At 44.7% G+C, this 25,566-nt stretch overlaps 1 protein-coding gene across 1 annotated transcript in view; it reads right to left on the reverse strand.

The window, feature by feature from the left end:
• Positions 1 to 25,566, reverse strand: part of fam20cb (FAM20C golgi associated secretory pathway kinase b) — a 44,635-nt gene that overhangs the window by 967 nt on the left and 18,102 nt on the right. Inside the window, exons 4-10 of the mRNA XM_076092890.1 lie at positions 6,111 to 6,203; positions 3,092 to 3,207; positions 2,220 to 2,400; positions 1,714 to 1,823; positions 1,481 to 1,562; positions 523 to 582; positions 172 to 322 (exon numbers count right to left, since the gene is read on the reverse strand). Coding sequence (XP_075949005.1) covers positions 172 to 322; positions 523 to 582; positions 1,481 to 1,562; positions 1,714 to 1,823; positions 2,220 to 2,400; positions 3,092 to 3,207; positions 6,111 to 6,203 — 793 coding nt within the window. The remainder of the gene's footprint in view (positions 1 to 171; positions 323 to 522; positions 583 to 1,480; positions 1,563 to 1,713; positions 1,824 to 2,219; positions 2,401 to 3,091; positions 3,208 to 6,110; positions 6,204 to 25,566) is intronic.

Below are 25,566 nucleotides of genomic sequence, written 5' to 3' on the forward strand. Positions count from 1 at the left end.
ACACATGTGGAATCTGTGCAGGCCCAGCCTCAAACCACAACAAGTTTGAGGGCTCTGGGCATGGAGCCAAAACGTTACAAGTGACGAAAGTGAAGACACAAAATTCCAACTATTTGTTTAGAGGCTCAAATAAAAAGGGCACACTGTGAAAAATGAGTACGTAGCACTGACCAGGCGTAGTCGCCGGTCCATGGCGTCCAGGTGTGGCTGGATGAGAATGGGACTAAGGCGGTCCCTCACCAGGGATTCTGCCATGAGCATGGACAGCTTGTATTCTTCCTTAGCCAGCAGCTGCAGACGCAAGTGGGTCGACTTCCTTACCCTGCAGTAAGAGAGCAGCCGGGGGGGGGGGGGGGGGGGGGAGAGAGTTAGTGTGGCATCATGCATAGTCATACCCATATGCTCGACAATACTGATAATGTGAATAGCAGACTAATCAAATGTGAAAATCCATGCTTATATTTAGCACTGGGCTCAATAAAGCCATAACGAATACGAGGATACCAGCGAAGAAGACCTCACCTGCAGCACTGGGTCAACGGCACCAGAATGGATATCTCATCATGGGAGTGCTTTCCAAAGCTAGGGAGAAAAGATAGCAGCAAGAAAGATTTAGAAATCTGTTTCCTGTGCTGCTGTTTGTCTGCATCTTTTATTTTGTAGAGTTTTTTGATTAGTGTGATTAATGTGCAGCAGCTTTACACTTCTGTTGTCCTGATCACTTCTTCTTCTTCTTCTTCTTCTTCTTTCCTCCCAAACTTTTCTTTTTCTCTCAGCTTTAACAGTTTATGCTACACATATCATTCATTTATTTATATGTGCATCGTTGTGTGCAGTTTCCTGCGTGTTTCACGAAAATTCAGGAGCGCATACATTTGCTAATGAAATAAGTGATCCTGAAAAACAAGATTTTTTTAGAATGATTTTCTTATGATTTATTTAAAAGACAATCCCCGTGGACATCCCCGATATGCTGCATGTCTCAACCATCGTCTACATCGTGTTACACACTTAACTGTGAGCTCATCATGATAAGATATCCCGTTTATGGATAATACTCTGCAATGCCTTAACGCATAATGATGAGCCTTCTTGGGGCAACGGGGTTACATCTATAAGATCTACAGTAGAAGTCTTTTCTGTGCGCTGCTCATTGTTTACAGTCCCATTAGCAACTGAAGATGTGAGACTGGAGTTGGAGTTGACAAGACGACAGATTGTAGCCGGTTTACAAGATTGCATCTCGGGCCGATGCGTTCTTTCGCCCTCTACACGCGGACGGTTTGCCTGCATTCAACCACAGCCTGCTCAAACACGATTGGTCAATAGTACACGGACTAAAAAACAGAAATCGGCTCGCTTCCGATGGCAAAAGGCAGAATCCGTTAATAGAGATTAGTGGAATAATGAATGCAGCGCATGAAAATCAGTTTGACAACATCTGCATTTCAACCTCTGGAGCTACGATGCAGTGGCTCACCCTCTGCCGTTGTCCAGGTGGATGATGACCGTCTCATTTCCAAACTTTTCGAATGTCTCATAATGGTGGCGATCCATGTTCCCTGTGTTGGAAAACAAGCAGCCACCGGTGAAACGGAGAGAGCACATGCGTGTGTGTGTGTGTGTACACCTACTGTGTGTTATATACTGGTAACACCACGTGTGTGTTTTGCACACAACAATGTTTTTCCCATTATTGACGGTGAAACTCACCCATGAGGAAGTCAAAGACGGTCATGTCTATGATGTCCAGCAGTCGTGTCCCGCTGTCATACGGCGGAGTCTGTTTGACTTCCTCGCAGTAGTCCGGGTCCACCTCCCATCTGAAGAATTGAATAACTTAATAACTTCTTGTTCACATTTCTAATTCATAAGAATTCATGCATCTGCTTTGCAAACAAATCACCAAAATCAAATTTGTTTTCGCCTTTTAACATGTTTGTTCCAATTAATTTTTCCCCTATCATAACAAAACTGCATATAAGTGCTTTTCTTCTGCGGCAGGTTTGTTTTATTCCATTAGTACGTCAGTGAGCTTTAACTTGATTTACATGATATCTTACACGCCACAGATCTCTTGCTCAGCGCTCATGAGTCACTGTCCCTGCTATCTGACAGCAAGTGTAATGACTATCCTCTGACAGCTGGGGCCGACAGTGAATCCCTCAGCGTCTGCTTCATTCAGTTAACGCTGTCTGAGTGCAGGATCGATCGCTTACTCTGCCTTCTTGCGCTTGTGGTAGGAGCGTCTCCACGGGTTCCTCCAGGTCTTGCGTTTGGCGAGGGCCAGGTCCGGGAGGAAGGCGGCCAGGGATCCTTCTATCTGGTCTGGTTTACCGCACAGAGCGTGCTCAGTGGAGCAGTAGTACGAACACTCTCCGTAGAAACACACGTTGTTGGCTGAGAAGTGAGAAAAAGAAGACGCACTGTTGTGGCTGCTTTGTCAAACCATTGTTTATAGAGATAAAAAATTGACAGTTAGGTATCTTCTATTATACTACTCAGTGTCATACTTAAAATGTGACCACACCCACTTATAATCCTTCTGAAATGCACACCACATCATTTTAAAGGCCACTTTTCCCCAAGATTGAAATTACCTGGAGACGTTCAGCGACTTGTAATAACTGCTGAGATTGTCAGTCATTTTTAATCCTGTGAAAGTTTTCCACGTGTATAATATGCAACGCAAAAGTTGCATCGCTAATTAACTGTCGTGCTTTGGCACAAGCTAGCGTCCCCTGATAATACTAATCCCGTGCAAATGAATATCACGCTAATTCAGGGCACAGAAGTAGCTTCGCTCTGCACTGTGAAGAAGGAAACTGTTCATTTTCGCTTGGCTTTAACTTTTGCTTGATGAATCAATATTGGTGGAGATGGCACAGATGGCATTTATTTATTTATCTTCTTCTGGGATTACCACTCTTGATTGATGCATTTGGGGTACACATGACAGGAATTTAAAAGAGTACAACTGAACCGACATTTGTGCAGCATTTTCATTCATTCTGATCTCGCTGTATTTTGAGTTTTTCCCCTCCAGATGCGTCTCTGGAAACCAATAACTCTGCCATTTTTCAGTGTTCACCTGGTGAAATGAAGAAGGTCCTCCAGAGCTTTTTGTCTTGTGTGACATCTCGTATCTCCTTCGTCATGTTGACGAGCCTGCCGGCCACAGGAGGGACGCGACGGAAGTCCAGGATCCTACAGGACAGAGACACATACTGAGGGGTTACATTCTGTCGTCAGAATACTGCAGGCTGTGACACAAACAGCTCACGGAGCCAGTTAAGATACTTCAACTCAATTAGTTCTTCACTATCAAATGAATCAAGTGATAGTTGTCTGCACATCCACGGTTACATTGCAAACAGGAACAGATAATACTGCACACTTTTAATAGCGTCAATTTGCCAATAACCCTGAAAATGTTGAAATATTGTTTGTTTGAGAGTGTTGAATGATCACCTACAGCGCTAGTTGAGTACCGAAGACCTGTAGAGTGTAGCAACAAGGACAAGCTCTCTGCAAACACAGGCAGAAAAGACACACATCCCCTCAGATAGGACTTGAACCCACAGTCCCTGGCTTAGGAGGCCAGCGCCTTATCCATTAAGTCCCTGTGGCACACAAACGTGGTAATGTGGCCTTATTATATTCATGTCATTCACTCCCACTGCCAGCAGGGGGCACTGTGACACAAGTCCTGACCTGACCGTTACGCCACCTGATGGTAAACATTTGTGTTGTTGTTTCTTTTTATGTGGATATCATTCTACATCAAACACATTTTCAACTTGCACACAGCTTCCCGGTCTAATATATTTAAAGATAAAGGTTTAACTGAAAGATTGCGTGACCGTCATGCCTATGTGTGGTCCCTGACGTCAATACCAGACAGCTACAACATCAGCAACGGGCTCTTTAAACATTGATAACCCTGACAACACTTAACGGCCAAGGCCTGAGGGCAGAGAGACGCAGAAAGAGAGACTAAGATTAAAGATGGGGCCAGGGGAACAACAGGAGAGAGGTACAGAGAGACATGGGAGAAGCTGCCGGAAAAGAAGAGAGCTGTTAACCGAGAGCCCGTCATATAAATGATGCCATCGGGTAGAGCGGTGGCGGGTTGAGTGAGACGGACGCACGCAGTCGTGTCTCTTTCCTCCGACACGGGACGAAGCGCCGCAAAGCACAGTCCGGCCTGCTGGGCCCGGGCCTGCTGCCATGCTGAAGGGAACAGCTCGGGCCGGCTTCGACGCACTTCATCACTCTTTTTCTTCCATCCTTGTCCCTTTGATAAACCGTATTCCCACGGTTGCCATTTTTGAACTTGTGTTGTTATTCAGGGCGAGGACAGAAAGGCCCGCTGAGAGCCGTGCACGAACGGTGTCAATCATCATTGAGCTGAAAAATGTATGAGACGCCAGAGGGAATTTGGAGCTATAACGGTTTTCATATTTTAAGGTCATATCGGGTCCTTGTATGTCTTTATATCGGCTCGCTCCCTTTTCCCCACCAAATGCAGCAACACCAAGTGCACTTCCCATTTAAATCCAATCACATAATTAATGATGCTTACAGCAGTGTAGCCTATATAAGAAAAGACAGCGGCTCTGTGTGTGTGTGAATACTGCTTTTAAAAGAGCCTGTGTGTGTGTGTGTTTGTGTGTGTGTGTGTCTGCGGGCCCCCTGGGAGGCAGTGTAGCCTAAGCCTCTGCACCACCAGCAGCAGCAGCAGCAGCGGCAGCAGTTCTGTAGCCAGGCTCTAATTTAGAACAGACAAAATAAGGAAAAAAAAATAAAGCGCTGCTTTTGGCAAACCCTGCCTGGCTTATATTTAGAATGGGCACAATGCCTTTGGTTTCCTCCTCTTCCCCTTAACCCACACACATATGCTGGGAGTGTGTGAGCGTATTCTCATGCATGTGTCTGTGTAGAGGAGGACCAGATGTGTAGAGGACTGGTGAAGAAAGCTGCTGCTAATGCAATTGCTGCTGAACTGTGTCATTGTGCCTGAAGGAAAAGCAGATTCAACATCACCACCCGCTGTGGCCTTCGTGTGTGTGTGTGTGTGTGTGAATGGACATGTATGCGAGTGACCTCAGAATCCTCTTGTATCACCAGCATTCACACCACAACACAAGCCCTCTGCTTGCAACAACATACGGCCACAGCGACGTCAGTTCGACTTTAATAGCGATGCTTAAACTTGACGCTTTCTCCGGCTGATCAGAGAGCCTCGTCAGGTTTTCTCCTTTCGTTAAAGTCTCTGGGGCAGGCAGACGGGCAGGCCAGCCATAAAGCGTTAGCCTTGTAAAGGCAGTGAAGTCAGAGAGCGTGGTGGTTAGCTAGGCAAGGAGGCTGCAGTCATAGTTCAGTCAGATGCTAGCTGTGGGAGGGCGGCATTCATTCGCTGTGACTCATGGCCTCTCGGAGCTCGCGGCCTCGACTGTGCGGGCCCCGGCTCACACCGCTCGCTGTGTTTTGAAAAAGAAGGGGTTTCCGAGGGACAGAAACGGTGAAATGGAAAATCTAATGAACAAATAAGCGCAGAGAAAATACTTGTTCGTGCACAGAAGAGAAATGCCTGCAGTCCTGGCTGCATTCATACACATCTGTATTATCATGCTTGGGGAGGACCTTGCAAAGACATATCTTAAAGCTTCACCGTAGAACGAAAGGTACCCAAGGTCTGGCTTGGCGTTCTGCAGGTTTTTGTCCCTCCTGGGTGGTTAATGAGCTGACACGGAGGAGAATCAAATTAGCAATCAGGGAGGAACACAAAACCTGCAGGACGTTGGCCCTCGAGGATGGAAAGAAGCACTTGGGCTTGAAGGAGTTAGAGCAGATTCAAGAACATTGGATTTATTCCTTGTTTAGTTGAAAATGTGTTGCGGACCGGATCCACTGCTGAACCTGAGGGTAGTGCAGCCACCCGGCTTTGACAAGGAAGAAGAATGCATGGAATTAAAAAGATGAGAGATATCTCTGGTTCTACTGCATCGATTTTGCCCAACGCGAGTCCAGCAGAGACCTACGTCATGACAACATGGCGTCCCAGGTAGACATGTACCACACGACTCTGAGACAGAATGTTGACTTACTTGTCCAGATGAAAGGCGGCAATCTCAGCGTTGTGTCTTTCAAAGTCAGAGAAATAGAAGAAGTCTGGTGGGGTCTCCTGCTCCCGGGTTTGCCTGCAGAGGCACAATGGGGGGGGGGGGGGGGGGGGGGGGGTAAAGCATACAGGTCAGGTATAACTGTCGTGCAAAGGCGAGGTTTTGACAGTCAGCAATATGCGAAAGGCTCTGTGTTAACCTGACAATGCCACATATTAAACTGGAGCTGCAAATTAGGATTATTTTCTTGGTCTATAGAATGTCAGTGATGCCACATCACAAAATCACAGTTTCATAAAAGTCTAGTGAGCAGCTGGTTAATATTTTTGCTTGACAAATTACTTAAATGATGAATCAATTAATCACAAATCGTTTCATATCATACACATATTTGTGTTTGGACTTCACAGAACAATGCAGCAGTAAGATGACATACTAACAGGAATTCCATATTCCTGATATTGGTCCATTGGATACAAATCAATCCATGTCTGGAACACATCTTCATGTCTCACTGCAGAGGAGCCCAGTCAGTGATAAAACCTCTTGGCTTTACACCACCCAACACTGCAAACAGTGTTTGTGGGCAATAACCAAGACACAATAAATACGTGTCCTTGCCTCAAAAAAAAAAGCCCTCGTCGCAGTTACGGCGGGTGTTTTGTGGGGCAACTACAAGAGGGGACAATCGAAGGTCAGACACTTCATCCTGAAGCGCCCACTCCTGTTCTCGATCTGTACCTATTTCTGCCCGGCTCTGATCCTTCCCCCCCCCCCCCCCCCCCCCCCCAAAAAAAACTGCTATTCCACACACATTCTGCCTTAAAGCTCTTACTGGAGGGAAAAGAGGCTCTTAAAGGCTTAAATCCCAGGGCTGATGGAGGATGGCCAGGATGGGGCAGGACAGACAGGACGGCTGGGGTGAAAAGGCAAAGTCAAAGGAAATAGGAGGTGAAAAGAGTCCCCGAGAGGATGCGGAGTATAGAAAATATGTTAATGTCTTTGACAAATACAAGGACAGCAGTGCAGTCCATCAACAAATTGCTATCTTTCTTCAGAGGAGCTGCATACGTTATTTTTCCTTTTATACACATTGCCGTCTCTTTCCTTTTTTTTTATTTTTATATTGACAACAGTAAATACTTTCCAGGAAGGCAGCTGAGTGTAATGATTTGGACTGCAGCCTCTGCCATTTCTGCTTCAGCTAGTTGAGGGAGGATGAGAAGAATGGAAACTATCTTGGCAACTTCCCTTTCTCTCCTCCTCTCTCGGTTCCCTCCGGATGCCTCTCTCTGTTTATTCTGCTCAAAATCCTCTATCTCACCTCCTCTGCTCCTCCGCTCTCCCTCACGCAGAATTGTTTTCTCTGCTTTCTTCTTAATACTTTATATCTGTGCGCCTCGCCTTTTCTCTCTCTCTCTCTCCGTTCCATCCGTCGCTCCCTTCCTCAGCTGGCTGGCTGATTGTAACTCCACAGCTGCGTGGCTGACATATGCACCAGTCATTAACTAACCCAACATAGAGCCCAGAAACACACTACTAAAAAAACTAAAATACCCAATTTCCTCCTCTCTTTATCGGTCTCTCTCTCATCTTTCTCCGTCCTTGATCACCGTACGAGCGTTTGACAGACAGCCACATGCAAAGTAAACAGAAAATGTATACCGGTGGTGTGATACATGTTGTGTGTTGTGCTTCGGAAAAGTATTTAGCGACCACTTTCACAGTAGACTGCTATGATTAGCATCACAATTAAACCCATTTCCCCTATCTATACTTCTCAGTCTCCTCTCTCCTCCTCATTCCACACGTCAATTGCCAGTAAAGGCCGAGCACCGTCTCCTGATTGTATCGCTCTCTTTTCCTGGATAGCCTTCGTTCAGGGACACGGCTCTCGCTCCACATCAAGGAAAAGTGTCTTTGAAAGCTGAGAGAAGTGTCTATTTACTCCAGTAAAGCTCAGCCCCCCCCAACAGGACAGTATCATTCAGTCCTGCATACAAAGTGACGACAACGGTTTCATGGACGGGGACAGTTGTGCAGAGTCAGGTCCTTATTTGTCACCAGGTATAAGGAAATTAGTCTTGGACCATAAACACAGTGATGCTTTTAGGAGAGTATAATATGTTACGTTTATATAAAGTGAAGTGAGTGTGAGGTGGACAGAATAAAACGGACTAAAAACGCCATGTGTAAGAAGCTCTTCACTCTCCATTGAGAAATGTTGTGCTAATTACCAGAACAGAAATCTGAAAATTGGATAAAGCCGAAATTCTAGTTTCATTTTGCTGAATTATTAGAGCTAAGTGTTTTAACGGAGGGAATTTTGGATATCTCTTTTTATTACCCCATAACATACTGTCAAAACCCATGCAAAAAATGTTCTTGGAAAAAAAATTAGGAACACCTTTTCTGCAAATTTACATTTAAATATGCAAATAAGGCATTGTCTAATGCTAACTTTTGGTGAATTTAGGAGAACTCTACAGACACAAATAGAGAAAGTAGCCTCAAAAACACCTTAATGTGTAATTGAGATGTTCTCTTTCCACTACTCTGAAAAAAAAAGGACATGTTATGGAAGCAAAACATCCCCAAAACTGACCAGTGTCTCCCCTTAAATGTTAAGCAACTGCCAGCAGCTGGTTGGCTTAGCTTAGAGTAAAGACTGGAGACGGGGAACCAGCTAATAGTGCAGCTCTCACTCGCCAGTATTTCATGACGGGGCTGACCGTACAGGAGTGTCGTCATGGAGATTTCTTGGGGGGGGGGATAAGCATGAGCAAACATTCTAGTGCAATGACTCACGGTCATTCCGCCTTACAGAAATCCACAAGCATACTTCACATAGTCCGAGTACATTGCTGTCTCCATAGGGGAGGACGCCACAATAAGCTGCTTTATTCATGCTTCTATCATTAAGCTGCAAAAACGCATCAAAACACAACTCGATGAGGCGTGGTGCGCGTTATGTGTCACTGCCTTTCTGTGAGTCAGTGAACGCCTGTGTGAGGGAAGACCATGTGAATACAAGCATGCGTTTGCATTGGAGACAAATTTCTCTTGCCGGTGGCCCGGCTGCACCGATGCTCTCCTCTCACTGAATGCCAGCCAGGAAAGCAGGAAGGCTGGATAGTTATCGTGATCCACATCCAATTTCAAATGTCGATAAAGTTATTTAGAGCATGGCATGATAACCCCCCCCCCCCCCACTGACCAGGAACTAAAAATAGTGGAGAAGAGGAAAAAGTGTGGCAGAGGCACTGGTGTTAAATAGGAAAGGATAACCAGGGAGAGGGAAGAGGACACACTACAAAAGATATCTCTTAGTGTTCTTTGAACTAACAAATATGCAGCTGTTACGTAACATTATGTCTGAATCCTCTGACAGCGGCACCTGAGCTCAGCCAAATCTGAGCACGCTCTGATCAAGCAAACCATTAGGGGCATGTTGTTTCAAGGAAGCTGTGCTGCCAACGTAGGGCAGGGGAAACATACATAAATGCATGACCACATTATAAAGTCTATAAATGTTTGAATGCAGTAAGCGCAGAGAAAACAGAGATGTTGGCTCCTCAAGAGCTACTCTTCCCATTCACTTTGGACTGGTTGAGCCTTTGAAATATTTACAAAACCACATCTGAGTTATGCTGAATGATAAGTAGATATCTTGCACCCGGCTGCCAGAAAAAGCATACATTTCTCTTTCCTCCTCTGCAAGGCACAGTAGAACTGCCAAACGCTGTCACGTAAGGACAGAAGAAATAGTGTATTTTTCAAATAGGGTTTGGTGGCGCCACTATAGCCAGCCGTCGACATCGACATCAGCTCTTTTATCAATCGGCAGCAGGTGAGACGTACTGAGCCGAGCATGCCCAGTCTGACCCTGGCCTTGCTGTAAACACATAGTTTACACTGGGTGGCCAGACAGTTTCTTGGCTCCGCTCGAAGCTCCGAGGGGCCCCAGCAGCCCAGTTGGACAGCGGAGGTCTATCGGCGATTGCACTGCGGTGTGAGACTATGAAGGTGAAAGAGAGAGAGCAGCATCTGGAAAATGTACCTGTGCATACAGTGCATAGCTGACCTCTGCAACAGCAGCGAAGAGACAGAGAGAGAGAGAGAGAAGTAGGGAAAGGAAGGAAGAGAGAATTTCCTGTTACCCTGTTATTAACATCAAAACAGGATAACGGTATTTTGCCTCAAGCTGCAAATAAAAAAATACACTCACTCTGTCCAGAGGAAACTCTGGTGTTGGTCACTTTCCCCACCTACAGTGATGAGTTAAAACCGAGAGTCATGCTCCTACACAGAACAGCTCAACACTAGATGTCTTGTCCCTTTGGTCGGCTGTGTGCAGTTTAGCTGATGCACTGTTTTTGCGGGTATCAAAATGTTGTTACTCCAACGATTCAGTATTAGTTTTCCACAAAGCTGTGAGGCTTCAAGGGCTGGATTAAAAAAAAAAGAATGGTCAAAATTGAAGCCCTTAGTGTTAGCCCCTTGTTTAGGTCAAGCTCCACAAAAGGCCACGTCCTACATTTCCCATAATGCAACGAAATAGCTTTTATTAGCTGTCCCCTGCCTGGTTAATACACATATCTTGTCCCTGCTTGTCAGGCAGGCTTTCTGTTACCAACTAGAACTAAACTGGTGGAGTGCTCCTTTAACTCCCTGCTTACAGTAATTGCAGCCTCCAACAACCTCGTTAGGTGTTAAATGTCATATCCAACTAAATTCTTAACATGTACAAAATGCTTCTTTTGGTTGAGCACTTCTGGATGCTCGCATCATAAATCCATGTTTCCCTTCTTTCAGTGTTGCATCCCAGTGGCTACAGAGTGGGGTCATCCATTATGAAGAATCCAAAACTTGTGACAGCTCAGCATTATGCATGAAGCATTTCACTGTGAATTCCTTCCACACAACTGAATATGCAGTGGGCCCTATTTTCTTCATGGTTCAGCCAGTTCACTTTTACAACAATCCTCGATCACGCTCAAGTATCTTCATCCAGGATTTCTGTTTCATCCGAGCTGGATTAATGAAAAACAAAACATCAGAATGTTGTTTAATTCGACTTTACATGTAAGAGTGAACATCCAAGGTGATGTATAATACCCAAAGTATCCATGTGACACAGTGCATTGGCATAAAGAGAGTTCTATCTGGTTTCAAAGTCAAACTGGCAATCAATCACCGTAAGCCTATAGTTATGGTCGTAGGCCACAGCGGAGGAGTACAGAGATATGCTGTAAAATATGAAAGGACAAGGGCATCTTCCAGCCCCAGCGGGTTCCCACCAAAGGGCTGACTACACACACTTGTCACACATCATCCGTCAAACCCACGGGCACGGCAAAGTGAGTGCACGCACACACACACACACCTATAATATACACAAATATAGGATCATAATGTACTGTACATGCACACACACACACACACAGAAGTAGCTTGAAAGGGTTTTTTCAAACCTCAAGAGGGGGTGGGTGAGCTGCGAGGAGGCAGGTAAGCGTTTAATGCATGAGAGGGTAAGATAGCGAATCCCATCTATGGGTCAACAAAAAGAAGAAAAGAAAAAAGAAAACACTACAGGGAGACTGGGGATGAGAGGAGGCGGTACATTGTTTTATCTCAAGCATGACGCATGTGAAGGTTGACCTTTTGAGCAATGACATTTAATAAATTGAGAAAAAAGCCTTTCGCTAGCATATGAGACAGGCGTACCTGCACGCTTTGCGTCTGATGATACTTGTTATCGTTTACTGGTGTCGCAACCCTCCGCTGTAATCGCATGTCTGCGACTGCGAGCAGGATTTGCCACACAAATGGGAAACCGTGACAGGTTGATTTGTACGAGTACGGTGATCTGCAGGTGGGACGCGGAGATGACATTTTGGTGTTTGGCTGCGAAAGGACGGACAGACAAAGACAGAAAGAAGGAAGGAAAGGAGGGAAGGATGGAAGAAAGGAAAGAAAGAAGGTAAGACAAAAGCAGGGAAGAAGAAAATAAAGAGGGGGGAAAACAAAAGAACAAGAAAGAATGAAATGAGGAGAAAGTGGAGAAAGAAAGGAAAGAAAGAAAGAAGGAAATAGGGAGGAAGTGAAGGAAAGATGAAGTGTAGGGGTACGGGGAAACTACTTGACAAAGATTTGCGCTCCCCAGATACATTTCGGGGGGCTCTAACCCTAAAGTGAGCATCAACTTCAGCCCCGGAACTTTGAAACAAAACATTGAATCATCAATCAGTGAATCATTTTTAATCGTTTGTTGTCTCATTCTACATATTCTCTGTATGAATTGTAATGGATTGATGGCGTATTTTTGCACGTAGACGGGCACAGTTATGTAGGCACGTGCACGGTTAAACACACACACCAAAAATAAGCCCCCCCCCCCCCCCCCAAAAAAAAGCCACGGTGTAATTTGAACACTACGTTAAGTGAAAAAGAGGATGGAAAAAAAGAAAAGGTGTAGTTTCCTTTCATGTCAACAACTGTTTTCATAGTTATCATCAACCCCCTATATTATCCACTGCAGACATAATAAGGGTTTCACACAATTTAACATTTATTTTGCTCATTTAAATGCTCAATTGATTATGCATGAAGTAACTCTTCATTAATGTAAAAGGCCTCGAGTAATATGTACTTCAACACTGAACACAACAGAGAGTTGTGAAACCCCACGCTGGTTATTTCAAAGGCTTTTCCACACTGACAACTACAATGTGGAAGAAAGACAACCCTCAACACTTGCAGCATAAAGACACCAGCTGATTTCAATCTGCAAATATCAGCTGCTACCTTCAAACCACAGTGTGTGGCCATGATGGGGGGAAAAAAAATAAGGATTTTTAACTAGCACAGCACAAACACCCGAGGGCTCTCTAAACAACCTTCACACCGTGATCCAGGTGTGGGTGTGTGTGTGTGTCATGTTTTTGTGTGTGGTTCGGGTTATGTGTGTGTCGAAGTTTCTAAGTGTGATGGCTGTCATTGCTCCCCGGGCACTGCAGTTCTCTTCATCCTCCTCCTTCTACTCCTCCTCCTCCTCCTCTTTTAGTCCCTTACCCCTTCAGATCCCAGGCCTGACATACAGAGAGACAGCTGTTTCCTTCCAGCAAGGCTCTCTCTCTCTCTCTCTCTCTCTCTCTCTCTCTCTCTCTCTGACACACACACACAGACGTATAAATGTGCACACACATTTGGGAGAGACAGATTAGGATAGACACAGGAGAGAGCCACAAATAGACATATAAAGGCTACACACACACACACACACACACACACACACACACACACACACACACACACACACACACACACACACACACACACACACACACACACAAACTAGCAAGTGATGGAAGTACAGAGAGCGAGTGTAACGACAACTGGGATCACACACACAAACACATATTGTAAAAACACCGTTACAACCGGCCTCCTTTCGAGAAATTCTCCATGGAAAACATCTATGTATTCATGTAAAATGCACCAATTCATCGACATATAACCATGATTCACATGCATCACAATGTGCGTGAATAAAGATAATGTCAATATGAGGAATTATGCAATGGAGATGATTTTTAAAAGAAACTGCATCCTGTTTCTAGCTTAGCCTCAGAGTCCTCGGGGGCAGCACCATGTAAATGAAGGCATCCCGCATCCTGTTGTGTCGTGGAGGCAGGAGGCATTTTTCAATCTGGAGGCGCTTCAAAAGAGACACGTGCTTTAGTAAAGAATAGCCTTAAATGAAAATCACCGAGCAAAACACAGCTATTAGAGGTTTAGCGCGTGGCAAGGCACCCTGAAGAGTGTTGGCTGTGACGGAGGAGGAGGGAGATGCCGGGAAAACAATGTTCAACTTCATTGTTATTGACAGGCTTTTCAGATGAAGGGAAGAGACGAGTGACAGACAGGTGAAATATGTGGGCCATTAGTTTAAGTCTATAAGTCATTCTCTTTGCATTAATCCTTTATGGAGAGGCACGCACATACAAACACACTCACAGAAAAAGGCCAAGAGCTACAATGCTCCAGCCTCCTCCTCCTCCTCCTCCTCCTCTCCCCCCCCCCCCCCTGCCTGAGCTGTTGCCATGTCGTCCTGTAAATATCCGGGGCAGATAAACAGGCCGTGAAGTTGAAGCCGTCATCTAAACATAATCTGAGACAGATATACCGCCGCCTCTAACAGCAGGAGGCCTCGTCCCAGCAGCTCACGTCCTAATACGGCGCCACCTCTATCTTCCTTACAATCTCTGGAAGTCTTTCTTTACAAAAAAAGAATACAACAACACATCAGCCCTTCTACCTCTCGCTGTCAGCTTCTCTCTCCATCTGGGTCTACCGCTCAGAAAAAATAGGAGCCTCCCAGGCCTGATGCTTTTATTATTTTTGGAGTATGCTTTCCGTGGTTTGACTGGGCGGACTGAGAGAAGCGGAGAAGAAAACCAGCGAAGCACTTCCAGGAGTTGTCTTTTCAGTGATGGAATATTCCGAGGAAATATCCAATCACTTGTCTCATTTCGTTTCAAAGCGAGCAGAAAACCAGGATGTTAATTACATTGTCTTGGATGAAAAAACGGAGTTTGGAAACGAATTCACAGTAAGCATTGCAAAACGCCTAATGCCATTCCTTCCACCTTCGGCGGTGGAGTGAGAGGGTTTTTTCAGAAAGACCGGGATGGCTGGATGGATGCCTCAGAGTTAAGTGAGTGGCAAAAATGAATAGAAGATAGATGAAATGAAACACGAAGGCACAATAAAACGTCCTGAAGATTTAAACGGAATCTCTTAACCGAAATGTAAACATGCATCATTGGATTCCCATATAAGCCATATATATACGAGGACAACTGAACTGTTTTCTAATCTCCATTTCTAAAGCAGAGGTGGATTCCACATGCGTGTGTCTCGGTGAGTGGGAAGGGGAGATGATGAATTTCTTCGTATGGCATAATAGATGATCCTTAATCTGCACCATTCATTCAGCTTCCAAACGAGCGGCATCAATGAAGCGGTGCCACCATCAGAGCAGCACATTGACCAAATAATCACATTATGCTATACAATTCTATGGACTGTGAATGCACCGACACTACAGCACAGTGGGCTGAATTGTGCCTTTGAAATATGTATTGTGATACACGGGTACAACTTTAAGGACATTTTGTCGAGGGGAGAAAATGAGATAATACAGTCCTTATGGCTGTGCACAGTTTGAGTAAATCAGAGATTTCTATTGAGGTGCAGGCAAAACATTGTAACCCCCAATTCCTTTGACGAAACAGTTACTATTGTACGGATTGAAAATGAAAATGTCAGTATTCTGATTGATTGAAATAAGGTGTTGTTATAGCGAGCATCTATCTAAAGTGGATGTATCCCAGCTAACAGCTCTGGGCTCTTCCACTGCCTGTTCAAAAGAAGTGGTATACCGTTTGAAAGCATAAAGTTTGCCATTTTGGCCGTCGCCGTCTTGATTTTGGAGCCAGAGATGACCATTTTTGGACGAGAGGGTGGGGCTTAGGAGGAATTAGCATAGCCACGCCTCTATCCTGATTGAGAGGTTGACGTGGTAGCGACCTGTCAATCACAAGGTAACCACGCCCTTAAGCATAATATCCTGCTTTATCTTTTATTTTACTCTAAATGGACCATAACTTACTAAATGAACGTCATGTTGGTTGACCATTGGTGACCACTTTAAACAGGCCATTGAGACTCATTTTCTTAATGGTTTTAATGTTTACTGAGGTGTAATAAATCAAGTGACAGTCTATGGACTGAACAAGACAAGACTGTAATCAAACTGGAATGAAACAAAGTTATCTTAATGTGATTCACTGCTTTGTTTCTGCAATTAGAAACAATAACCACCAACGAAATGTTCCACGACAGTAACAGCTGCAGTGATAATAAATATTAGATGATTCATATTGCAGTAAGTAAGACTTTTCCACAACGCAGACCGTTGGTTAAACAAGCTTTTCTTTTTCTGAGGCGGAAACAATTTGATTGGTTGAGTTTAACCTCAACGGTGGCGAGAAAGCTGCTCGAGTGTTATCATGAAGCCCCACTCTCTTGATGAACGCTAGACATTTTTTGATCAAGGTTATTTATTTGCCATTCAGGCTCGCCAGCTCGCAATCTGTGGTTTTGGCTGTGCTCATTCAGGTTCAACTCAAGCACCGAGATTACATCTGCTGCCCTCTGAGTATTGTTAAGATTCATTTTAAAATCTGACCCGCCGCAGCAACACTCATACATCTTAGTGGTAAATAACAAAAGAGCACCAAACAGCAGCAATACACAATCATGGTTCAGGATAGACAGTGAATGCCTAATCACATTCAATTATCCCAATCTGTCATTGCGGCATATTCGACTACATTGGAAGTGCTTCAAGTGTCAGTTTGTTTTAAATAGCCTCCATTCAGAGTGAGAATCTCCACTGGATGATTAGGGGACAGGCTAGACTAAGACTGATTGCGGTGGCCTTTCCAGGGCTATTCTGGCTTTGCTGAGTGTGTGCCTCCCACTCAACATTGATCCATCGACCCACGGTCCAGTAAAACCTCGCTCAGAGCAAAAGGTGAATCTCATTTCTAAACACACACAGACACACACATGCACACAGTCAAGCCCATGCATTACACACACAAACACAGACTAACAAGCATGTTGATTTTTGACAAGATTGATGTAGCCTCTCTGAATTCTCCTTGCGTCAACAATAGCCGGCCACTCGCGCTCTCCAGTGTGTGTGTGTGTGTGTGTGTGTGTGGTCGTGCACCGTTGAACAGGCTTTGTGACGACGTTGCAATCACTGCAGTGTAATTGGAATTGAGCAGCTCATCCCTGTAACCGCTCGGCAGGTACGGTCAGGAGAACGAATGCTGTTGTCTGCTATAATGAGATGCAGGTGGACGCCTCGGGGTTAAAGGTCAGAAATAGAGGACGTCAACATATTCCTGAAAAAAATAATAACTGCAAACCACTGTCAGGACGACCAAATGCACTGCTGCTTTTGTAAGTTTGGAACCTTACCGACGGCTCTCCTCACTTTCTTTAACCAGCCTTCGCTGTTCAACACTACTCTGCAATTTTCTCCTTCGTCTGTGAGCTCACTTACACCGAGCTTTCCTCTCCAGTGTGCAGCAACAAAAGCGTTTGGGACCGGCCTCGATGCAACTACATACAGGTCAGCTCTGTCATGGCTGTTCGTTCTCTCGCTTTTATTCTGCATTTCACCTCTCTCTTTCTCCCTCTCCCTCCCTCTCTCCCTCTCTCCCTCACATTATTAGTCCATTTGTGACTAAACCTGGAGGTTGGCGCATCTCTGTGATGGTGGTTAAAACAGGCATTGAAGAATTATAAGGCGGGATGAGGACTGGCTTAACATTTTACATGTCATTTTTTCTAGCCAACTGCCACAGCATGGGGGAAATCTGGCCAAAAGAATTAAGAGAGAACATCTTTTTGCAGACTGAGCACAGTATGTTTGTAGGGGGGGGGGCTCTACAGGTTTCATTTTCACATCACTACTATTGGATCTAGCCACCACTTATACTGCCCTATCTAATGTACCAGAGAAACTACTTTATAATGAATGAAAAGCTAAATGACTGACTAATCGATACATTGTTTCAGCTCCATGTTTTATTGTCTGTCGATCGACAGAAAAACAATCAGCAACTGAGTCATTTTGATGGTTCCAGCTTCTTAAATGTGCGAATTTGTTGCGCTTGTTTGACTTATAATACATTAAACTGAATATATTTAGGTTTTGGACTGCTGTTCAAACAAAACAAAACATTTAATGGCATCACCTTGAGTTAAAGAGAATTGTGAGGGAGATTTTTTTGATGACATATTAATCGATTAATCGAGAAGATGACCACCAGATTGGAGGCGATGACGAAAATAAAGGTTACGGGCAGTCCAAAAATGATCAAATACTTACTTTGACACCAACTTCTTCTATGGTGCTGTGATCACATGAAATACAACATCAAAATAGTACAAAGCAAACACAGCAGAGAACAGGAGAAACTCTCCAACATAAACGGAGAGGTGCCCGAGATGAAACCCAAAGCAATTACCTTTTTCTCCCCTCTATGAACAACAATTACTGCTAATTATCAGCTGCTCTGCCCTCCTCAGCTCCTGCCTTTAGCACTCAAAGCACGTAGCGCACATCCATCCGCTCACTTCTCAGGTCATTCTTCCATCTCCCGCTCCCTCTGCACACGCAGCCCTCATCTGCCGGTAACCAAAACAGCACAGGAGGATACCGGGGTGTCGCTGGGCCTGATGGGACGGCGTGAGTCCCGGCGCTTTCCATTATTCATGCCCGCCCTCCTCCTTGTCGCAGCTCCTCTTCTCCCTTTCCCTTAATCTCCTCATCCGCCCCCTTTGCTCTCGCAGCGTGCAATGGATTTATTAGGAGGCATTACCGAGAAGGCCTGGCGTTAGCGCGCTTCCATCCTGACGGACGCAATGCAGGAAGGAGAGGCCAGGAGGAAGAAACATAAGCGGGAAAGCAACAGCAACACTCGTGCGAGGAGGCAGGAAAGGGGAGGAGCAGAATGAGCTCTTTAGAATACACGTTTTATAATCTGTGCTTGTGACGAGACACACAATGGTTTTTTAATGAAGCTGTGTTTTGTGTAATGTGTTGTCATTACTTTTCTCCTTCCATTGTACCTGCTTCGGCCTCCTCCTTTCATTCAATCCGTCGTTCCCTCAAGCTTCAGGCCTGTCCTGCTACAACCACGGAAGACTCGTAGGAGTAGTTGCCTGAACAGGGTGGGTTCATCATCGCATTGCATCATGGGAGCGAAGGGTGGAGCCCCTGACTGTGCACACACCATCACGCTTTCATGACACACAGGGCGGTGGTGAGATTAATTTTCTTAATCTAAGCGGAAAACATCAATGACAACCAAGTCAGAATATCTCCATGCCAGAAACCGTTCATGGCCCTCCGTTTCATACATCTTAATGTCACGCGCGCACGTTAAAGCACGTCCATGCACGTGCACATACTCCCTGAAGCAGCACAGATGAGTCGGTGTGATTAACTGTGTGCAGATGTATGGATGTGCTTTTGCATTGGCAAATATGTCTATAGGGTTGCTAATTCATATGTATGCATTTTAGTGACAGACACACAAGATGTTATGTCGTGCCATCCGACGTACCCAGCAGAGACCCACGGCCTTTTCTAAGCCCATCAAGCGTCTCTCCGAGCTGAAAGACTGCGGCTTTTCTGTGCCAGCGGCAGCTAGAGGCTACACCACTGAGAACAAAGCCCCGGCTCTCTGAAACATCACACAGGCCAGCTCCATGCTAACCCCCAGAAGAACCTCTCCATCGCGCCGCCGACTTATCGGGCCGTTCCTGAATAGGACGCGCTAATAGAATTATCAGGGAGCAATGAAAAGGGGAGAGAGAATGGCAGCGATGTTTCTGTTGAGAGCGGATTTCTTTTTAGTGGAGGCGGCGGTCTCGCGGACATATGTTGTAGACATTGTGCAGACTTCAAGGCAATAAGGCCATAGCGGACACTAAATGGACTCCCAGGCAGAGAGTAAGAGCACCCAGGGGAGTCACATGCACATCTGTGACTGGGGAGCATGCAAGACAAGAGGAGAGGGAGAAATGCAAACGGCAGGAAATGCTGTTTCCAGTGAGGTTTGACGCCGAGTGAGCAGGTGGAAAATTTCAAATTTTCACAGACACACATGCTACCAGCTGTCTTCCACACTCACATCTTCATGCTGCTGTGTGCGTGTGTGTGTGTGTGTGTGTGTGTGTGTGGCCAGAACAGTCTGACTGTCTGCAAACAGCTGCACATGGCCGATCAACGCTTGTACACAGCACAGAACCTCACCCCGGGGTCAATCAGCTCAGCAGCGTGACACAGTGTGGTTTAATAGTTTACACTGCACCAGGGTGCTGTCTCACACTATGACAACAATTAGAATCATCGTTGTCAGAAAGTGCCTACGGTCATTTTAAATGCATTTACAGGCCGCGTGTATGTTACATAATGTCTGTTTCTTACACGTGTTTTGATTTAAAACATTGATAAAGAAAGCCAATCATAAAAACTTTCAAATTAAGAAACGTAAGTGTTATGATCGAAATTTTGCCACAAAACTTCTCTTCACAGCAGGTCGGGACATCTCTGCCGAGTTCAGCTTCCTCTCTACAAACCGCTCGCTTGCTGCCATTTAGCAGACAGCTCTGCATTTCTGCTCTCGACTCGTCATTCATCAATCCTGCGCGCTGAGAAGATTTCTCTGCCAGCGTCAATAATTTGTGCAAATGAGGCAATTTTACAGCACCTCAATAAGAAGGGACAGCGTGTTCTTCTCCACTGCAGCCCTAATTTGCAACAGATAAGATGGGAATATCGTCACGCACATATCAAGACGAGTGCAATCTCTAAATATTCTATTATAGATTTTCTTTTTCCGAAATGAATAGAGTGAAACTATTTGTGCTTAAATGTAGTAATTTCCTTTAAATAGACTTTTCAGTTGTAAAAAAAAAAGCAACTCTGTAGTTTATATGCAGCTCTATGTTGTTATGTGCAGGCATTACAGGCTGCCATGCTGAGCTTATGACACACAAACGGCTCCACTGGGCACAGGCTCCCATTGTGAACTGGGCGGATAACAACATGTCTGCACTTTGAGCACATGATGAGGTTTTATATGACACACCTGGGGACATGCACATGGCAAATTGGAAATTTGGTTATCCAAACATTTAAAGGAAGGCAGAGCTAATCTCGTTGGCTGAGATGAACCTCAGCAGGCACCGCCAAAACACCACAGCTGTTGAGCTAATAAACGACATCGCTGAATGAAACACAGAAAATAACTCTAATCCAAAATACACCTTTTGTTTTTATTCATTAACGTGGCTGTGACTTACGATTATTTTCTCAATTATTTGCTTGATACTTTGGTCTATAAAACAGTGAAAATCATGAAAAATGCCCAACACAATATCCCAGAGCCCAAGGTGATGTCATGAAATGTGCCGCAAAGATGATATTTAATTTACCACAGTGCAAGATCAAGAAAATCTCACATTGAAGAACTTGGAACTATCAAATGTTTGGCTTTTTTGCTTATAGGCCAGTGTTACTATTTTGGTTCACCTGGACTAATTAGTCTCTTATGCCTAAAGTGCATTATTGGTGCATATCAGCCAAGCTGAAGACTTTGTAAACTATGGCCCCGAAATCCTCACATTTTAAAAAAGGATGCAAAAAGCAGCAACTTTACTCCTAAAGTCAAATATTATATTTCCACAAGGCACTCCGCTCTCCATAGATACCATGCGTCTTGTCTTGTTTACACTACGCACATGAACACAGGTGCGCAGTGGAAGCTCTTTCAACAGTGAGAATACACACACACACACACACACACACTGCACACACACACACTGCACACACACACAAAATCAAACACACCCGGACTGAACACAATGTCTTAGAGCAGGTTGTGTTAGAAGCTGTGTCTACAACCAGCTGCAGCTTCATGCCGTGAATCTCTGCTGCTTCAACAACAGATCAGCAACCCTTCTGACTTCAGAGGGTGGAGGAAGGACAGAGATGAGAGTGGAGATCCTGTAACCTCCCTAGTAACCAACCATTATCCAGATATAAGGATGAGAGGGTGTGTGTGTGTGTGTGTGTGATTGGAGGTATGTGGTGATTGGATGATGCCCGTGTGCCCCCCCCAGAGCCACTCTTCGTGCTGCAAATGGCCCCGGCTGCATGTAGATGCCATCAGATTGCCTCTGATTGGGGGCTGAAGTCATCCCTCTCCTCTTCTTGTCTTTCATGTTGGCTACATTAGTGACAGGAGAGTAATCAAAGCTGCCATTAATGCCTGGCCATTTCCTCTGCCCTTGCCGCACAGGCCCACAGGGCAGGACTAGGCTTCCACTCCACTGAAGTACAGCAGTGGAGGGGGCAAGACGGCTAAAACCTCACAGCTAATGGATTTTCCTCATTTTCTGAGGCTTGGGACTTCAAAGGAAGAACAAAAAAAACAAAAAAAAAACACAGATTTTGGATGGTAAGAGTAGTGATTTGTTAAGAGTGGTAATTTAGAGACAAAAGGGGATCTCTTTTAATCACCATGACCTCAAGTCAGTAGTGTTTAAAGCAGCGGCCCATCTTAGACCATGGCTGTTTATTCATGTGGAAGCCCAGGTTCAGATATATAACAGTCCATGCTATGTGGCTGCAGCAGAGATAAGCCTATCATAAACTTGAACTTTTCAGAGGCATTCATCTTCTTTGGTTCTCTAATGCTCACTAGTTGACAGTTAGTCCACGTACCTCCAAGTAAAACCACAACTACTTAAAAGCAAGAAAATATAAGGAGGCGTATCTGTCCCTGGGCTTTACAAGCACTGTGGTCGGCCAAGAAGAGAGTCCCCAGTGTGTTGTGCGTCCTAAAATACTGCCGGCAGACAGTATGAAGCCCACTACATTGAAAAGACACTTGGAAACCCACCGCCCCCGATCATTCACACCAGTCACTGATCGATATAGGAAGAGGAATGTACCTATGAATAGGAATATGATTTTTTTTAAAGAATATGATCCATGCACATCTTGTTTATTATTCAGTTTTAAAGAACCTAAGAGTTGGGTGAACTACATTGTGGCGCTCTTGTACGTCACAAAAAGCTTTTATTGAAAGCAATCAGAACAAAGTGAATCCACAGCAATCATTGCTGGATGTGTTATCTTCTTGTTTGAGAGAACCTGCTGTTAAATGTGGGGAAATATATACGTTGTTTGCACTTAAAAGAAATTGAATTCATTTTATTTACAAATGAATATGTCAGAAAGCTATTTTCATGTAGTAATAGGAATGTGCCTGTAATAGGAATGTGCATATGAATGTGATCTATGCAGAGAAAGCACTGAGGAACTTGCACATCTTGTCTTTGTTCATTATTCTATATGTAGGATTCTTTAGTTTCTTGCACACTAATTCAGTTTGAAAAACCTGTTAAATGGGGAAATGTAAGCTGTTGCACTGTTCCTAACTTACATTTTACTTGAAAATATATTCAAGAATGTAATGCAATTAATATGTCTGAAAGCACGAAAGTTCAATCTTTTTGGAAATTGATTTTATTATTGCTATTTGTTTTGTGGAAAAGTGAAGTGATATGTACTTATTTCAGAAAGAAAAACGAATATGTTATAGCATTTATATATTATAATGCAATTAATTCAAAACAAAGAAGGTACGACCCATTTGGGGTGGGTGGGGCTCGACAGAAAAGGTTTGGGAACCACTGGTTTAAAGGAATTCTTCACCCACAAAATCACCATTTGTAAATCAAACAAAAAAAGTCTTGTTGAGTTGAAGTAAATGGGGGCCGTGTTTAACAACAGCGAAACATCCGTTTACACACTTTCTCACAACTGGTGCAGAATGAGCCAAATCTCACTTATCCAGCCGTATGCTCAGCACTTCCCAAACACATGGATCTCCTCTGGAACCGTCGTAAACACGGTCCCTATTTACTTCAATTAATCGAGGGTTTACTCCGTTTCTTTTAACTCGGGAAACGAGCGAGAAAAACAAGTTTTCTTCAAGACTTCAAGGCAACACGGGCAGAGTAATTGATCTACAGATGGTCAACACCGGCCGCAATTAACATGGATTGATTTTTGTTTTCAAACACAAGAAAATAACTGCTGCATTTTAATGAAAAATTCACTAACCTGATTATGGGTACCACGATTTATATAAATGTCATGAGGAGGGGATGAAAGGATTTCCCCCCCTTATTCACCTGTAGCACCTCGGCTCATTCAGAACAGACAATGAAGACGGAGAGGAGATGAATTGGACATGGGAAGATAAACCATTCATACATCCGTTAGCAACGTCCCATTAAATCCAGTTGAAGTGGCTCATTCTGCCATTCGGCAGCGCTTCATCCCGTCTGCCTCCCACGTCGTCTCCATCTCTTCTCGCCCTCTTTCTGTCTCAGAGTCAAACTACCGAGGTGCATTTTCTTTTCTTTTTTATCATGTGGTTGCCGTGCACAATTTCATTTAACTTCGCCTGAACTTGTGAGTTTTCCTTTAAATCAACCCTGGCTTCAAATCACCCGACATCCACCGCTGCGCCAGTCTCTGGCATGAAACATGCATCTTGTCCCGGCCCTCTGAACATGGGCTGCAAACGTGAGTAATTAGTAATGTCACCTCCCTCCCCTCAAAATTCTTTCATGTCTGGATTGAAATTTATTGCTGAGACAATTAGTCGAATTACACAGTTTGCCGCCCGGCTAAGAAGGCTGTGGCATGCCGCCGGAACAGGACCCAACTTGTGTTTCTTCTGTGTGTCTCCACCACTGGCCTCACATGTTACTGCAAAAGCAGGAACAACAGATTGTGTAAAAATGTGCACTGATGTGATTTGGCAACACGCAACCGGTAGGTGACTAGCATGTCTGATTTATGACACGCAGATCTCTGCGGATCAGAGTTCACGCCTCACAGCTAAAGTAATACACACACACGACAAGAACGGAGGAGAGGAGCGTTCAAGTATTCGACTGTCGTTTCTGGAGAGAACCGCTGAGGGGCAGCGAGTCTCAGAGCACCGACTGACGACAAAGAAACCCTGAGAGGCGGGGTTAGCGGAGCGAGAGAGATGGTAAAAGGAAGAAATAATCAAAGATGGGTGGTGGAAGAAAAGAAAAAAAACAATGTCTCTCAGCAGGACACAAATCAAGGGATTTGGGAACACTTAAAAGTAAAAAAGCAGCGAATGAGAAAAGGAGGAGGACCGGCATCGAGGTCTGGTGAGCTGTGAGTGACTGCAGCCAGGGCCTGTGGTGTCCTGAAATCTAAGGGCTGTGTCTGGTAAATTAGTGGGTGGGGCACATGGTGGCTGTTGATAAGCAGATAGAAAACAGAGCTCGGCGCCTATAAATACACTATAAATACACATAGGGAAACCCGGGAGCCATGGGTCGAGTATGGCAAGGGCGCAGAGGGATGACGGGGAGGCTGCTGCAGAAATATTCAGGGGGAAAAAAACAGAGCGAGATGGATAGAGATAGAGATAAACTACAAGTGGGAGAGGGAACAAATCGGATGGAATGAGGAAGGTATCCAGGAGGTTTAACGCCAAAACATACAAGCAACCAACTTTATCAGATCTCACTGGCACCATGAGTCCCCAGTAAACCAAGGGAACGGCCGCTTCTTACTCCTCCAACCTCGGAGGAAAACAACCCCCGTTTTTTATTGCACCACCGCTATAACCTCACAAATACGAGAGGAAGCCGAACGGATGGTGGCTGCTGGAAAGTACAATACAAAACTGACCTTGTTAAGCATTTATAAAGGACCGTCTGGGAG

The sequence above is a fragment of the Anarhichas minor genome, unplaced genomic scaffold, assembly GCF_050575085.1.
Source record: "Anarhichas minor isolate MPS153535 unplaced genomic scaffold, ASM5057508v1 ptg000017l, whole genome shotgun sequence".
NCBI lineage: Eukaryota > Metazoa > Chordata > Actinopteri > Perciformes > Anarhichadidae > Anarhichas > Anarhichas minor.